The sequence below is a fragment of the Alligator mississippiensis genome, chromosome 8 (assembly GCF_030867095.1).
Source record: "Alligator mississippiensis isolate rAllMis1 chromosome 8, rAllMis1, whole genome shotgun sequence".
Classification (NCBI taxonomy): domain Eukaryota; kingdom Metazoa; phylum Chordata; order Crocodylia; family Alligatoridae; genus Alligator; species Alligator mississippiensis.
Window position 1 is genome coordinate 63,000,166 of NC_081831.1, and position 16,741 is coordinate 63,016,906.

General features: G+C 44.7%; 1 protein-coding gene across 1 annotated transcript; it reads right to left on the reverse strand.

The window, feature by feature from the left end:
• Nucleotides 1-4,108: 4,108 nt before the first annotated feature.
• On the reverse strand, nt 4,109-15,674 carry LOC102575787 (adrenodoxin). The gene is made up of 4 exons (XM_006270115.4): nt 15,434-15,674; nt 5,962-6,086; nt 5,176-5,305; nt 4,109-4,844 (listed from the first exon to the last, which is right to left on the reverse strand). The coding sequence occupies exons 1-4, from the start codon at nt 15,601-15,603 to the stop codon at nt 4,724-4,726; spliced, it is 546 nt and encodes a 181-aa protein (XP_006270177.1). The 5' UTR covers nt 15,604-15,674; the 3' UTR covers nt 4,109-4,723.
• Between the last annotated feature and the right edge of the window lie 1,067 nt (nt 15,675-16,741).

A 16,741-nucleotide genomic window follows, 5' to 3' on the forward strand; every position in this document is an offset into this window, starting at 1 on the left:
GTGACAGTCATTTAGGCTCTCCAGCCAGCAGCTAAGTGCTCAGCTTGTCTCCCTCTGGGTATGTTGCCTCACGCCTGGATCTAGGGATGGGGTGCTGACAGCTTTCAGCAGCACCTTGCAGCCTTGCTTTGAAGTCACAAGTAGGTGAGCACTGAGTGTGGAGCTGCAATGAGCCAGGCTTCTAGCAGGGGAAAGTCATAGCACAGGGGAGAGAGGGGTATTAGGTTGGAAATCACCTGCATGAAATCGCCCAAGGTTTGGTTAGGCCTTTCTCTAGTATTGAAGCGCTTAACTCCCTGGAGCTGTAACATCTTTGCTCTGGTTATGACCCATTCCATCTTAATTTTTGGCACTTAGTTTGTGAGTTGAACTCCGTTTATACCACTTCCCGCCACAAAGGACAGCTGAGGGCGGGGACGAAAGATATAAATGCTGACCAGTGTGAGGGTCTCACAATATCCAAAATACCTCCATTGGTTTGTTCTGGCCCAGCTCTCCCTGACTGTATGCAGCAGAGCCCAAGATGAAAGAGAAATTTAATCAGGTGGAGGTCCTATGGTATAACACTGCAAGGGGCTGCTTCGCACCGGCTCCTAGACCTGCAATAGCAAGCCAGTAGTTCAGTGAGATCACTTGAAGCCTTGATGCTGCATTGCACTCCCGTGATTCCAAATAAACCTGGGAACTTCCAGGTTTCTGGCTGGAAAACTGAATCTTACCTACATGTGTTAGGCAGAGTAAGTAGGTAAGCCCAAAGCAGCACAATGGCTCCAAACTCCATTCCCTGCCTCTCCTAGCTGTAGTTTTGTACTGATGGTTGCATGCTGCCCTATGGGCCAAGCAACATAAATCAACAGTGTCTGAAGTAGGTTTTGGAAGGCCACAAGCACCCATCCTGCGTCATACGCCACCTAAAAGCCCCATGGTGATATTCCACCAAATTCAGAGGGGCTCACTTCAGCATTACTCCTAGCTGAACTAAACAGACTGCTGCCCTGTAAAAATCTTCTGACCTGGGCAGGTGATTTGAGTCAAGTGTTATGAACCCTGTTTGCAAATTGGAGAGAAGACTGTAAGTGGAGAAGGTTGGTAAAGGGGGCTGGAAAAGCAGAAGAAACAGGAATTCAAGTTGCATTCTCTTCCTTTGTCTACATTTGAGGTGCTACTGCTGTGTCAAGAGCTCCCTCTTGTGCCCAGTGGAAGCCTAGAGGAGTGACAATTCTTCAGACTATTGTACTTAGACTGTATCTTCTCAGCTGCATGGACCGGCTTTCCCCAGCGTTGCTCGAGCAATTCCAGCCAATGTGTAATGACCCTGACCAATTGCCCTGTGGATCAAGTTGGTGCTTTTGTTCTGGTTCCAGCAAACCTTGCCAGTTCACCTTTAGTTTAGCAAAGCCAACACAAAAACAGAAATCGAGGTCTCACAGAAGCAGAAACTCAACCTTTTAGCAAACCATTTGTTTTAGGCCAATTTTCATTTGATCATCTGGATGTCTGTTTCAAAACTGCCCAGTGTAATTTGCAGCTGGCTCATTAATACAGGTGTACTAACAACTTCAATCTAATCTACTACTGGTATTTCTAAGGCACTGTGCTAAGAATCATAGTTAAGAACATTATTATTGTAGGCCCCTAGCAGGGAAGGAATTGATAGGAATATGTGTCAAAATAAAGAATACAAAAAAATGGTTGCTGTTCTGGAATATTAGGCACCAGGGATCTATGAAATGATGATCATACTCACATCTGGCAAAAAAAGCAGGACAAACGCAAAAAGATCCATCCCACAAGCAGAAATTCACTCCCCCACATATCCTTCTACCCTTGCTGTGACCATGAGATGAAAAACTCACTCACTTCCTAGAACTCGCACAAACCAACTCTACCTGCCTGGCTAAAGTAAGAGGTATGAGGTAAAAGGCTGCATTACATAAACCAAGTATTAGTTGTTTTGTGGTACTAAAATAATAAATACATCCTCCATAGCTAAGAGCAGCATGGAAGTTATAGCAGTGGGCACATTACAGCTCTCTCATAAAATAAATGCTCTGTTCCCCAGCATATCCTCCTATTGTTGCTACTTACTCCCCAGGCTCCTCAAGGACTAATGAAGGCGACACCGTTGAGCAGTGTGGGTTTCTCTAGGCAAGCACAGAAGGGATTGAGTGCAGAGGGAAGGAACAAGCTGTGGTTCCTTCTCAGTGGACTCCATTTCTGCATTTCTAGAGGCTGCTACAAGAAAGGGGTTGAACTGCCTTCAGATACTACTAACGGATAGCTAGCCTCAGCTGAATTGTGGTGACCGCACTAACTACCCCAGCCTCATAGTTTTGATATGACAGTAGCAGAAGTCCCAGATGTTCTTAAGCCTCCTTAAACTCTCACAACAACTTCTTATTTATTCTCCATGGGCAAAAGCACACCTGCGAGAAGCCCAGCACGCTCAGTAGGAGTTAGGGAGTGGGGAAGGAGGGCTCAACAAATCTAAGAGTCAGTCCATTTTAATCAGGGTGCCTAACTTCAGGGCACAAAGCCCTTGAAAAGTTACTGATCATTTGGGTACCCCAGTGTTTAAGATGCCCGCAAACAGTCCCAATTTTCAGAAAATGCTGAAAGCCTGTTATTTTAAATAATGAGGCCCTTTTAGGATTTCTCAGATTGGCCACTCAAATTGAGGCACCAAGAAGGACCAGCCACTAGTAAAGCCAGCTAAAGTTGACCTTAAAATACCCTCTGTTTGCATCCGTTTCCCATCTGTAAAACAGTAGTACTTCCCTCCCTTGCTGGGCAGCAAAGTGCAAAAAACAAACTGAGTAAAACCTAAAGGACTGTTATTAGCAGTATTCTCCTTAGTGGTGTTTAACTTGATTCAAAGTCTAGAAATCATCAGCACATGAAACATTTTGGTTAAATAGGCTGTTTTACCATTAACATAAGTACACAAAAAATCCCCCTGTGGACATCATCTCTGTAAAAAAGTTGCTGCATAAAAGACCCTTCCCCCTCCCCGTTGGCATAGCACGTTTCTGTGAACGGTGTAATCTTTATGAATGCAAGGCAAGAACGAGGCATATGAGAGATGAAAATAGCTAGCTGAGACCAAATTATCTTAATATAGACAGGATGAATGGGAACATCAGCTCATTTAAAATGAGATCAGTCAGAGACCTTATTTGAGAATCTGAAAAGCTTGTCTAACTTTTTTGTTCTATTACCTCCCACAAGTGCCTCTGGTTTCAAGGCCAAACCTTGCAGTTCAGGGTAAGAAAGGCTATTTTTAATGTATTTCTCATCTAGGCCTACAAGTTCCCCAGCCTTTCTCATATAGCCTCCAAAAGTTGAGACATTTAAACTGGTTTGGCTGGAGTAAGCATCTGAAATGAACTCTGTGGGATTAGGTTGCAGGTGTGAAGCTTGATTAACTGTGCAGAGTGGAGGAGAAGCAGCTTTATTTGCAGATATCGGCCACAACACACTTTGCAGGAAAGAGCAAGAAACCATGCAGTTGGCAGATGAGACACACACTGCCCTGCCCATCAACTGTATTTCATCTTAATCTCTAATTGTAATTACTAGGTCTCTAACCCGAAGCAGGAATTTTTATCCCCCATTACAACACTTTTTTCATTGACATGTCCAGCCAGTTTCTCTTTTAGTAATGCTAAATTCTTGACCCCAGAGAATCCCTGCAAAAGTCACTTCCACAATCAAATACCACACTGTGGAAGAAAATAGGTCCTTCTATCAGCTATTGAGGATGAATGTGTTACGGTGTTCCTAAACAGCTTAACACAGGGTGGGTTTATGTTGAGACGGCTGGCTAAAGGCATTGTGCATTTTCAACAAAATCTATTTTACTGAGAAAGGTATCTGTAAAAATCCCACAGCAGGGTTTTGCATGAGAAAAAATGGGTTACAGACTGAACTGTGTGGCTAACTAAGACAGCTAGTTTAGAAATCGCACTCAAACATCAAGGGAGAATCCAATGAGGGTGACAAGTTAAATGGATAAGACAACTGCATATTTATGCCCCAAAAATAATTCTATTGTGGTCTCAACTACTTCTCTGATACCAGAAAAATAAATGTCATTGGGCTAGAAACCTGATATTTAGACTTTTATTTCAAGATAAGTGGTGCTACAGTAACCAGGAAAGCAACTGATATTTGGAGAAATTAGTAACATTAGTGCATAATAGCATGTTTATGGAAAAATTGTTCAACTTATTTATAAAATAACAGAATCTTAAAGGTTATTGATACACTGCTATTAATCAAACTAACAAACTATTTCATCAAGGCAATCAGCACACAGTCATACCTCTTCAAGTTGGGAAAGCACTCTACAGTTAAATAGTCAACTCAGAAAAATTCCCAACCTTGACTGCAAGTGGCATATCCTTAACTTTCAAGGATGAGAATCATCTGTGGAGTAGATGTTTGCTGCAGCCCCAGTTCAGCAAAACATTTAAGCACATGCTTGATTCCATCTGTATTCTGTATATAATTATATAACCCAAAGCATGTGCTTAAATTCCTAATGTTAAGCAGTGTTTAAGTAAGAGCTTTGCTGAACAGGGATCAATGCTGAATCAAGTTCTACATGCATGAATGAAAAATTAGTTAATGAAATATAACGCACTTAAAAAGAGAAAACCAGCAAACATCATCTCCACCACCAAGCCTAAATCAAAGACCTTAATGCAGGTGCCAACGCTGGTTACTGTTTACTTTGCTTTCCCACTTCCATCTGCCTCCTGAGGTCAGATACCTCCATGGGGACCTGGACAGTCAGACCATCCATCGACTTCTTAACACACACCTGACACCCAAGGCGAGATCTGAAAAGCAGACATCATAGACTGAATTTCATGTAGTGAAGACTAACATCCTCAGAACCCACTGGTAATGTCCATTCCCTTCTATATATCCCCAGAGTTCATACAGCAGGCCAGCTGCTGGTGGACAGAGACTGCACTTTTCACAGAGAAAACTCTCTAAACACCCACTCAAAGAAAATAAATCACACCCACCAAATGGCAAGTGTCCTATCTTTATAAAAAGAGAGAACTAAGACAGAACTATGATGAGCTAAACAGAACTTTCCCATTCCAGAGCACAAACCAGGTATGTTTCTAGGTTGTGCCGGCTCCAAACGGCAGGAATGCTTACGTGTCACTGAGCCCATAGGCCAGGTCCAGCATATCCAGTTCCTCATCGGAGATGGCATCCAGCTTCTGGAAGACATCCCTCTCAAAGATGAGGTGACAAGTGGAGCAAGCTAATGTCCCTTCACATGCACCTGCAGGTAAAGAGCATGGTACATCAAAGACAAGCAAGAGAATGAGGCAGATGCTTGTAAGATACCATGGGAAGAAGAGGTCCTATTTATACCCAGGTCTAGTGAGTCAGGAGAGATTCTAGAGGAAGCCAAGGAGTTATCCTGATGAACACTTGCTGACAACCTAGTGCCTCGTACCTGAGAGGATCCCCGGAGAGGTTTCAGAGTTGATACATTACTTCAATTATAGATGTGTCATACATTCAAATAAAGAACTAGTTCTATTAATACTGGCTATTGGGGTGTCAGCTCTGATGAGCTTGCAAAGACACTGCCATTCTGGCCTTTTAAATAAACCAAGAGTATGAAACCGTATGAAACCCATGCTGCACTCAACATGTTCATCCTCTGTAAGGATTGTTGGGCAGAAAAGCTAGTTGCTTTTCGGGTATATAGATGCACTCCTAGCCCCCATGTGGATACATTTTAAAACAGATGACAACCGAAAAAGCAAGAGAAATCCTATTTCTTCATTACACTCAGAACCCTGGTCTGTGGCTGGGTGCACCCCACTCTGGAGCATGTGTAAAGATGCCCTTACAGTCCCAGCTGCCTATTGGTTATTCTACATTTGTGTAAGAGCCCAAGGGAGGATGTTATTGCTGCATTGCACCTACCAAAGCCATCAATGCCCAAGTTTTGATTCACTACCACATCCAGCAAGCTTTCTCCTTCTTTGGCTATGGCTGTGAGTTTTTCTCCATCCCGGTTTATAAAATGCACTGTCACTCTCTCTGCAGAGCTGTAAAAGAAATTACAGGAGTTCAAACAAGGTTGAGGCACCTCCACGTCTGAGGCAACTGTTGGCATCATCCAAAATAGTCATCATGTGAGAAGCCTGCATAGAGAGACAGAGTCCTGTAGAGCCATGCTGTAGATGGTGTGTAGTGTGGGTCTGGTTCACAGTCAGGAGGAGCAAAGTAGGATCTTTCCATTTGCAACTGACCCAGATTTGCCCCCATTCCTCAGCATTTCCTATCAACAAAAGTTCAAGTTAAGGATGGGTGATCATAGGCATCCTGTGCCTGCAGCCAGCACACCTGCAAATGGAGAGCATCACTGATTTCAACTCATGGGACTGGCTGACTACAGCTGTTACTGGAGGGGTGGTGGCTCACCGTGGGTTAATCCTGTCTCTACCAAGGTGTGGGTACTACACAGCAAAGCAGCTCAGGATCAGATTAAGACTGTACAACAAGGGCTTTTGTCATTTGCTTCCTTTCTTGTTTTCCCAGGGGGATGTTTTGCTAATGCTCCATTTCCATTCTTTGTTCATTCAACCTGAAATGCATGCTGAACCCGCCCTTCTGTCATGTCCTAAGTCACTGGGAGACTTAGTATAAGGCATCAGGAACCAAATTCAGACTTAGTGTAAAGGGGATGCAGCTTTCACTCTTCTGAAGGGAAGTTGCTCCCAATTTCACTAAGGCTGAAGTTAGCCCTAAGAAACTCTAGGTGAAGAGGAAGAATGGCCAATAGTATTGAATGTGCCTATTCTGGCTGGAAACCTAAGTGGAACTTGAGACCCATTTTTGCAAGAATGTCTATCAGAAACCAGCTATACAGGTTGCCCATAACTTCTTATAACAAGAGCAATAAAACCCAGCAGGCACTGTATAAAACCTGGGGTGGATTCATTGGGAGCTGCCTCTGCTGTGGTTGCTTTGAAGACAGAAACAGACCTCTCTTGGATGTTAAACTATCCATGCTCCTTTGCACACATTTGACCTACTCAGATTCCTACAGAGAGCCCCAGTAGAGAAATAAGAAGAACTTGGTATAGATAAGGAACTCTTCAAGTGACACAATGGGATGCCGCAGAGAGCTCTAGGCATCAGGCCATGAAGTAAAAGAGGTGTCTGTAACAGCAGGCAACTCCAAAACATATGCTTGTGACCTTCAAGCTGTTCCAAGGCAGGAGTATTCAGAGGTGCTTTGATACACATGTGTGTTTCCCAGGTAAATCTTCATCAATTTTGGAGCTCTTAAAACATGCCAGGGTCATATTCACTATTTGATAGTTGGTGCATTGTGCTATGTATCCCAACAGCAATAGAAGAGCCAGACTTTGAGTCTCCAGACTGTGCAGCTCATTCAGTAGGCTTCTGCGGGTAGGCAGCTCTTCAATCCAGCTTCGGTTCCGGCCACTTCGGATGCCAGGGATCCAATCCAGAGCTCCAGACCGGGTTCCCGCTTTGATCCAGATGAAGTGGCTCCGAAGCTTCAGAGCTGCCTTGGAGATCCAGCCATAGGGTATAATGGGAATAAATTAAATATATATAACTTTGTTATTTTTTGTCTTCTTTGGATGACACTTGCAGGGATGGTAGCCTCTGCTAAGAGCATGAAGCCTGCCAAGTTTCAAGAAGATCAGTGTAGGAGTTTGGGGGGAAATGTACTCCACATTCTTGAAAGCAAAACTCATGTCACGTGTATGTGTTACAACACAGGGGGGTGAAAACTGCAGGTGTGGTAGCTCCTGGTGAGACCACAAAGTCTGCCAAGTTTCAAGGAGATCAGTGCAGGGGTTTAGGGGGAACTGCACCTCAAGCTGTGGACAAGCAAAACTCATGACATGGGTGACCCTGTGTGTGCTAAGGCACAGCTGAGTGAAAGCTGCAGGGATTGATAGCTCCTGCCCAGGCCACAAAGCCTGCCAGCGGTGGAGGAGATCGGTGTAGGGGGGTTCTGGGGCCCTGCACCCCTAGCTGCTGGCAGGCAAAACTCGTGACTTGGGTGCTTGTGCAGCTGACCGTCTCTGTCTTGGGGCAGTTGATTGTTGCCTCTCTTTAGCCTGTGGTTTTGTAGGTGTTAATCATTGCTAATTAACTGGTTACATTAGCTAGCAACTGTGTATTGAGCTGGTCCCCGAGTGAATCATGATTGATTGGTAACTGGTAAAGCAGTAGCTCAGCAGCCAGGTCTGCAGTAGTGTTTCTCCTCCCCGCCCCAAGACAGAGACAGTTTTGTCTGCCAGCAGCTGGAGGTGCAGGGCCCCAGAACCCAGACCCCTGCACCGATCTCCTCGACAGCTGGAAGGCTTCATGGTCGCAGCAGGGGCCACCATCCCTGCAGCTGTCACCCTGCTGCGCCTTAACACACGCAGTGTCACCCATGTCACTAGTTTTGCTTGTCCACAGCTTGAGGTGCAGTTCCCCCCCAAACCCCTGCACCGATCTTCCTGAAACTTGGCAGGCTTTGTGGCCTCAGCAGGGGCCACCATCCCTGCAGTTTTCACCCCACTGTGGTGTAATACGTAGACATGACATGAGTTTTGCTTTCAGGAATTTGAGGTGCAGTTTCCCCAGAACCCCTGCACTGATCTTCTTGAAACTTGGCGGGCTTCATGCCCTCTGCACATTTCATCCAAATCAGACAAAAAACAACAACGATATAGACATTTCATTGATTCCCCACTATACCCTATGGCCAGATCTCTGAAGTGGCTCCAAAACTTTTCCGAAGTGCTTCGGAAGCTCCGAACCGCTTCAGAAAGCCTAACGAAGCCAGCGCTTCAATCTGGACATGCTGCTTCAGACACCAAAGTGTCCGAAGCTTCTCCAGATCCAAGGCACGGTCCAAAGCCTCGCACAGCCCTATCATTCAGTGCTAGAAAACACCACAGTATCTAGCAGGCAGCCTACATAAAACAGCTTACCCCAAACTGAAACAGAACCCAACAAGCAAACTCATTGTTGCTGATATTCAGAAAGGTCTCTGCATTTCTGGGTTCCTGCTAGAAGCAAAATACTACCATAACCAATAGAAAAAGAACAGTTTGCATTGGGATTCTGGCCAGAACAGAAGCAGAAAGTACTGGGCATCCAGGATGCCTGCCCGCAAGAGAACTTTAGTCCAGTCCAGTGGACCAGTAATGAGTACAAGGGAAATGTACTAGCTGCTGAATGCTTTGACTTTCACAGGCTGCTCAAATAAAGCATCAGAAACTTTACACACCAGGGCTCCTAAACCAGGACACAATGTATTGTCTGTCCAGGTGAGAGGTAGAGAATTCATGGGAAGTTAAATCATTTTTGTTGAAGGCAATACATGGTTTGGCTTGACCCCCCTGGAGATCTAAATCCTCTAGTTAGCCACAGAACAGTTTTCTATCTGTATCACTCACCACTAACCTAAAGGACAGGGACACTGCTAAGGAGGAGAGGGAAGAAACAGCTCCCATATCCCATTCAGTCCTTGTTCTCTCTGCCAGAAAAGATAAAAGAGTCAAATAAGGCCATCGGTGATGTTTGTACTAGAGACATCTTTCCAATAAGAGACCCACCAATTAATTTCCCATCAACCACTGCACAGCCAAATTGAAACCATCATTATCCCGGGCTACATGTAAATCAGTTCTCAGAGCCTTTTAAAATGTGGGGGACTGCCTATAGTGACACCCTTGTGCATGCTGTTTCTGAATGAGGAGCTCACCCAAAGTCCTGTGGGCTCAAAGCAGTTTGGTCAACCTTCCCCCATGTGTTCCATGTTTAGGTTGCTCTCCAGTCACTCTGGAAAGGTATATCACCCCATTCACAGCCTCAGATGCATTCTTGAGTGGTGATGATGAAGCCAGGTGGCCTTGCTTGTTTCCATTTCTGGCACAGGAAAAAGAATTTGCAGCCTTGAGAATGGAGTTTGTCTAGCAGAGGGAACAGGCCAAGTCTGCGGTCCCTTGACTTCCCTCTTATACAAGGCTGAAGGAAGCAACACAGTTTCTAGCAGTGAGATGTTTAGTTAATGCGAGTACAAATCAGCACAAGGCCACATTCCCAGAAACCCAAGGCACAAGGAAATATTTGATGATGCCCCATGCATTGGGAAGGTATAGCATTGTCTACTGACCTCTGACCAATATGCCCCCCAAGTGCAAGCATGCAAAAATCAAACAACCTAAATTATACCAAGCCCTTTGAGGTTTCCAGTACAGCTGCACAGAAGGATATTATACTACATTTTGATTAGTTTATGATACACATTTTCTTGGAAAGCTGAAGCAAGCAGAGTGGGAATAGTTAATTAGGTAGGATCTCTGAAAAAGCAGAAGCAATAGCTCTCAGAGCTTTTCAATCTATTCAATCTCAGGAAAACCTGATCTGAAAATCAATTCTTCCTGGCATACAGAGACTCCCATTGATTTGCTTTTAACAGGGGGTGCTGAAATAGAGAAGAGAAAAAGCACCAAAGTTAATCATTACTCATTACCCTCTCATACTCTCAATTATAAAAGATAGAAGATGTCACATCTTGTTAAAATGCATGAACCCAGATCAATGTTGCAGGAGGAGGTAAGAAAATACACCTGAGAAAATGCCTCTATAGGAAGAGGGTAGACATATCTCTTGTGCCAAGCTGGCTGATGAATTTACCCCTGCTCCTGTGAGGCAATCACCATTATTGCATTTTATCCGATCTATACTCTGAGATAAGTAGCAGTAATCAACATTGCACCACTGCCACAATCTCTCTCTAAATTGACTGGTGTCTTTTTACTTGACATCTGGTCACATGGATTCCATCTATAACCTGCAACAGTAGAAACTTCCAAATCCTGATCATCAGCTCTTTAAAAACTACCGTATTTAAGCTGTCTATTTTAGTCATCTCATACAATTTGGATAGTAGAACTAGACTGCTCAGTTTCATGTTCTATTACCATCAGTTTCACTCTCAGGGCTACTGTATTTGGATCCCAGCACTGCTGGGAACAGTTAGCTAAAAGAAAATTCAAATCTTCGGTTTCGAATCCTGGCAGAATCTCTGTGTTATGTTTGGTAAAACAGCCTTTGCTCCCAAACAAAATCTATAATCAGGATTTTCTAGAGTGATTTTCGGTGCCCAGATTGAGACACTTTAAATGGGCCCGATTCACAGAGAGCAGATACACAGCACTTTCTGAAAGTCTTTTCCAGATGCTTCAAGCTGTGTATCTCAAAACTTGAGCTATCCAAAATGGTTGATCCTTGCAGGAAATCTCAGACTTTGTAAAACAGAAAACTAGGGGAGAATGCTCCTCTAATTTTTTTATTAGCATTTTATAAGGTCATATGCAAGAGAGTGTTGCCTTAAAAAGTGTTTCTGGAAAGAATTTTGTAAGCAATAAGCCAATTAAACAGAAAAACAATTGATAGTGACTGTTCCAAACCCCACTAAACAGGCTTATCAGTACAGCTCCTTTCTCTAAGGTCAGATAAAGGGTTCTATTATGTTTTCCATTTAGTTGGCTGGGCTCTTTTTTCTCGGTGTGTCATAAGCTTTCTAGTGGACTACAGCCCTCCCCATATCACACTTGTTAGAAAGATCTATACATTCCCCTTCTTGTACCCAAAGGAACATGCTTTTCTTCCAAATTATCCTGAACACATTATCCTTTCCTTAAGGGAAACAGATAAAAGAGTTATCCTTTCCTTGACTTTCAGATAAAAGAGTTCCCACCCCTTGCTCACACAGAAATCACTTCTTACCTCAGTTTCTTTGTCCCCCACCTCCGTGGCCCCCTCAACTCAGCTAGTATTTGCAACCTTGTTCCCCCTTTGTTCAGCTTCACCATCACCCCATCCCTTTTCTGGCACAGTCCCTTCTGTTGATATGAGCAACGTGAGCAAATTGACAAGGTTCCTCCCCTGCTCATATTTAAGACTCTTGTTTCTTCTGTGTTGCTTGCAGTCACAGTGAGGGTGGCCAATCATAGAGGGCATTCCAGTTTTCTGCTACTCTGTCCTCTATTGCTACAAAACCTGATGCCTTTATGTCCTCCATTTTTCTCTTCAAGAGAAGAGAAATAGTAGTATTTTTCTCTTCAAGAGAAAAATAGAGAACATAAAGGTGTCTGGTTTCGTATCAATAGAGGACAACCTGGCTGTCCTCTATGATGGCCACCCTAGTCACGATGCAGCTGCATTATATACTTATTATGTGCTGTTATCCTCTCTCTTGACCTGCCCACTTCACCGTAGATGGCAAGATTATTGCACAAAGGACTGTGTTTGGAAAGTGCCTAGATCACGGCAATGTTTTTACTAACTATCGCAAGGAAGACTTGCAGAACTTGGCTCAACACTTCCAAAATCATCCAAAGACTTGGACCCAGTGAAATCCCCCAATCCTCCTCCAGGTTCATTTGTTCTTTGCTTCTGTAAAAAATAAGTGTTTGGGTTTAGTGGGCAAACTACAGTGAGGTAGAGTCTGATCTCTGAGGTCCTTTTCTAATAGAGAGAAATGAGTTTTGATTCACAGCATCTAATCTTCCCTAGTCCACTTGCATCTGCTTTAACACACATTTTTAAGCAGTTAAGCCAAGGACATGTTTGCTGTTCCCTGTAATCTCCAAATGATTTCTGGAATCTGGCTATGGGCCCGGATTCTGCATAGAACAGAGGGAAAAGGTTTTTACCTTGTACAGTTGGGCAGAGGTCCATGGGCTTCCCCCCAGCTTTTACTTCTTATTAAAAGACAACCCTGCCTGAAACTGGGGGCCTCTCTAAAATGCCCAGTCCTGATGGGTTCTTAAAGTTCTTCCATACAAATTGCTCCCCTGCCTTAGAAACACAAAGGGTTCATAGTGTAGTACTGGAGACATGAATAGGGATCCCTGTCCGAAGCTTCTTCCTTCTGGCCCTACAGTGCCTCCAGCCTGAGTATAAATGTGCAACACAGGATGCTTAACTGTAGCCCCCTGGCTGGTTAAAGAGAAACTCCATCCAACTGGAAGAAGGATTCCTTCAGAAGATATAAAGCTGGGATTCTCAACCAGGATGCCATGACAGCCTGGGGTGCCTTGAGATCGTTTCAAGGCTGCCAGAGGTTGCCATGCAATGTTAACTGTTAGGTGTGCAAACATGATTCACTACATAAACCCAGAGATTTCAAATAGGAATCCATATTGTCAAAACTATTCTGACCTGTTGTGGTCCATGAGTTTTTTGGGACTGAAGAATTGCTATATTATTTTTCTGCAGTGAAAAATTGGTGAAAACTAAAAGCTGTTATTTTCCGAGGGGTGTGTTAAGTCTAATAAAGGGTTCCTTGAGTCTGAAAACGCTGAGAACCATTAATAGAAAGACTGAGCAGTCTTGAAGATACGCAGGAAATTTAAGCAAATGGTAAGAACCATCTATGAAAAAGTTGAAGGAAAAAACAGTTAACATTTGTTCCTATTTGTACTTCAGTAGTATAACAGCTCCTGCTATTAATTATGGAACAGGTCTATTTGCCCTGAGGACTTAGTTCCTGCATAGAGAGAGCAGTCACTTGTTTCAACACCACCTCCTGCTCAGCTCTCAGAGGGTGAGTATCATTCAAACGTGATGTGAGCTGCTGGCCTCCACCCAAAGCCTGGTGGCACTGTAGCCTCTGCTGTGTTCTCTCCCTCACGAGCTGGGTGTAAAGAGCAAGGCCAGAATTTGATCTCATGTGGCACTGCCTCACGTAGCTGTGGAGTGAGGCTACAGGTAGGACATATCCTTAAAGGAAAGGAATAAAACCACAAGGAGGTGTTTGCTGTTTCTCAAAACCCACTACCAACTCCAAAAAAGAAGCTTAATGAAGAGCACTATCTGAAACTTTTAAGACACACTATGCGATCTTGTCTTTCTGCAAGCTGCCAAAATCTAAACCCCCCACAGGCTAATGTAAAATTAAGGGAACTGGAAAATGGGCCCCAGACTTTACAAAAAAAACCCAAGTCTCCACATCACAAGACAGCACCTTTGTGTGAATTAGCTACTTGGTTGGGGGTCTCTACTGAGGGGTCAAGAAATAACTGGGGCAACCCAGTTTGGTGGGACTCAGGAGATGAGGTTTTCTCTGCCTTCCTGGGTGACCCTGGCAATATCCCCAGGTCAAAAAAAAGGGCACAGAAAAAAAGTGGGCCAGTGTATGGGGAGCCCAAAACCAGAGCCTGGCCAGCCGGAGCCACACTCCAGCAGCCGGCCAGGCTCCCAGCTGCAGGAGTGACAAGGGGTAAGGACCCCAGGCTGGGGCCAGAAACTGTGTGCTAGCCCCAGCCTCCCCTACCCCACCCAAGGTAACCCGCCATGCACCAGAGCATGCATGGTGTGGGTGTTCCCTGAGGACAACTAGCAGCAGCACAAGGTGTACCCTTGTTAGTTGTCCCTAAGGAACCAAACATCTGCACACATCTGGACATGGCCTCTGTGCCTCTCTTTCCCCTTTCACTCTTTGCATGGCTTGTCTTGGGAGAGTTGCTGTGTTTGTACAAAAGGTAGCACAATGGAGCCTTCATCTCCACTGGGGTCTCTACGGCAGTATAAATAAATAACCAGAACTGGACCACAAAGACTGAGTTGCCCTTACCTTGCAGCTCAGAGTTATGCACATTGGCAAGAGAAGAGGAAGAGGGAAGTTGGCCATCCATTGTCTATAAATAAAAGGAGGTTTTCATTCTCCAGTGCTGCCAAGCAGGCACTAAACTCGCACTGAAAATGAGGAAAAGAACTCAACGCCTCTGACTGAGATGACAGTCGCATGAAGTCTGGTACGCAGGGTACCATTACGCTCACTAGGTCACGAACCAACAGCAGTGGAGCTGCAGCAGCACACAACTCAATGCAGCCCGCAACACCTGCCAAGCTCCATGCTCACATGGCCTGTGTGACTGGGACTCAAGCTTGCTCATTTGAAGGTAGCTCATGTGCACTGCACCACAGTCCCTGTTGGGACTGTTGTGCGAACATACCCTCACTCCAGTCCAATGGCGTGAGCTTCCAGCAGAATGTGCTGGACTCATCCCCCCAGTATTTACACTTCCCCCATTCAAACCCAACTCCCTGCTCTCCCCTTTACAGCACCACAAAGGTAGCAAGAGTCCATATAGCAGGAACTATACCCTAACTACACATCTGGCCCAGACATCCCACACAGACCACACAGTCCTGCAGCTGTTCTCACCTCAGCTAGCAGATCGCACACAGTTTCCTGCAGACTCTCTCACTAATCATTTCCTCATTTCTCCCTGTGGGTCTTTTCCCTACCCCCTGCATCTCAGCATGCTGAGCTAGAAGCCCATGACTAGCCCTTCCTGAAAGGCTGTTTTGTCAGCAGTGAGGTGGAGTTTTGCCTTCCACTTACCTGGGGTCCCCTGGGACATCACAAAGCCGGTGCGTGGAGCTGAAGCTTCGCTCTGGCTGCAGTGTGGCAGGTGCCTGGCTGTGCTCAGCTACTTTGCAGGGCTGAGCTTTGCCTATGTTAAGTCCATTTAGCAAGGGTCGGAATAGCCTGGGGACACGCCAAGTTATCATGTTAGCTAAGTCTTGCTTTGTGTCTTCAGACTCTTCCTTGTTGCAAAGCTGCCCGGCTTCTGAGGTATAAGTAGAGCTGAGGGAAAGGGAAAAATCTAGGACAGCCTCCTGGGTTGGGGGGGGGGGAGTGGTGGGAGGGAGTGTTGCTGGGATCTCCCTACAGACCAACCCACTTGTGATAGTTTTGTTCCTCAGTCAGGGGAAGCCGGTGAATCAGCAGCAATGAGTACAGTCTGCACCCACCTGAGCAAGTCTGGAGCCTAGACGGACACACTTCACTGTTCCTTCCAAGTGTCTCTCTCACTTGAGCAACCCAACACATCACCATATCCCTTGCTGTCCCCAGCTCCAGTACATATTCTGACCTGCAGGGCGGGATAATCGATGAGGACATTTTTATTCCAGGCTTCTATTTGCTTCTTCAAGAGGAGACCGTGTCCAGATGGTTAGAGCAGTGAGGTAGGAGCCTTGGGTTGTATACTCAACTCAGGCACTTTGTAAACATAGGTAAACCACATTGTCCCTCTGGGGCTCAGCTTTCTACCTCACTGGGAGGGGGAGGAAAAGGGGGCTAGACTCAGTCAATGAATGTTCTGAAATCCAAAGCTGAAAAATGCTATAGAAGCACAAATTGATGCAAGTCCTTCCAATTAACATGGAATTTAGTAGTAATGATAACCCTAGAGATTGAAATGCTCAGTTTATCCTGCAAGCAAATACAGTTCTGAGAGCAGCAATACTTACTGAGCCTGCCCTCTGCCTTACCCCTGACCTAGAAGTGATCTACAGCTCCCAAGGTGATACAAATCCAGAATTGTCATGATTTTTTTTAATAGTTCTTATGGAAACTGAATTATTCCTAATATATATATATTCAAATAACTGTCCAGTTTTTAATAACATTTGTTTTAATCAGGTTTATTGACAAAATGATGTATTAATTATCAAAATTACTGATAACCTTTGAAAATGGAATTCTCTAGGTTCCCATTTGTTTAAAAAAACAGGTAACAAACCATCACTCAACCCCTTGGTGGGAGAAAAGTTACAGCATGAAAACCCTACCTTGTCAGAAAATTTCTCAAGGTGCTCACATTTTGAACAGCAAAAAAATTTCAACCATTCAAAAATCTCATTT

Coding starts and splice junctions, on each gene's coding strand:
- LOC102575787 (XM_006270115.4), bottom strand. CDS start 15,603: ATGATAACTTGGCGTGTCCCCAGGCTATTCCGACCCTTGCTAAATGGA. Junction 6,087..15,433: donor GATGTCCCAGGGGACCCCAG/GTAAGTGGAAGG, acceptor TTTCTTTTACAG/CTCTGCAGAGAGAGTGACAG. Junction 4,845..5,175: donor GCCTATGGGCTCAGTGACAC/GTAAGCATTCCT, acceptor TCTGCTTTTCAG/ATCTCGCCTTGGGTGTCAGG.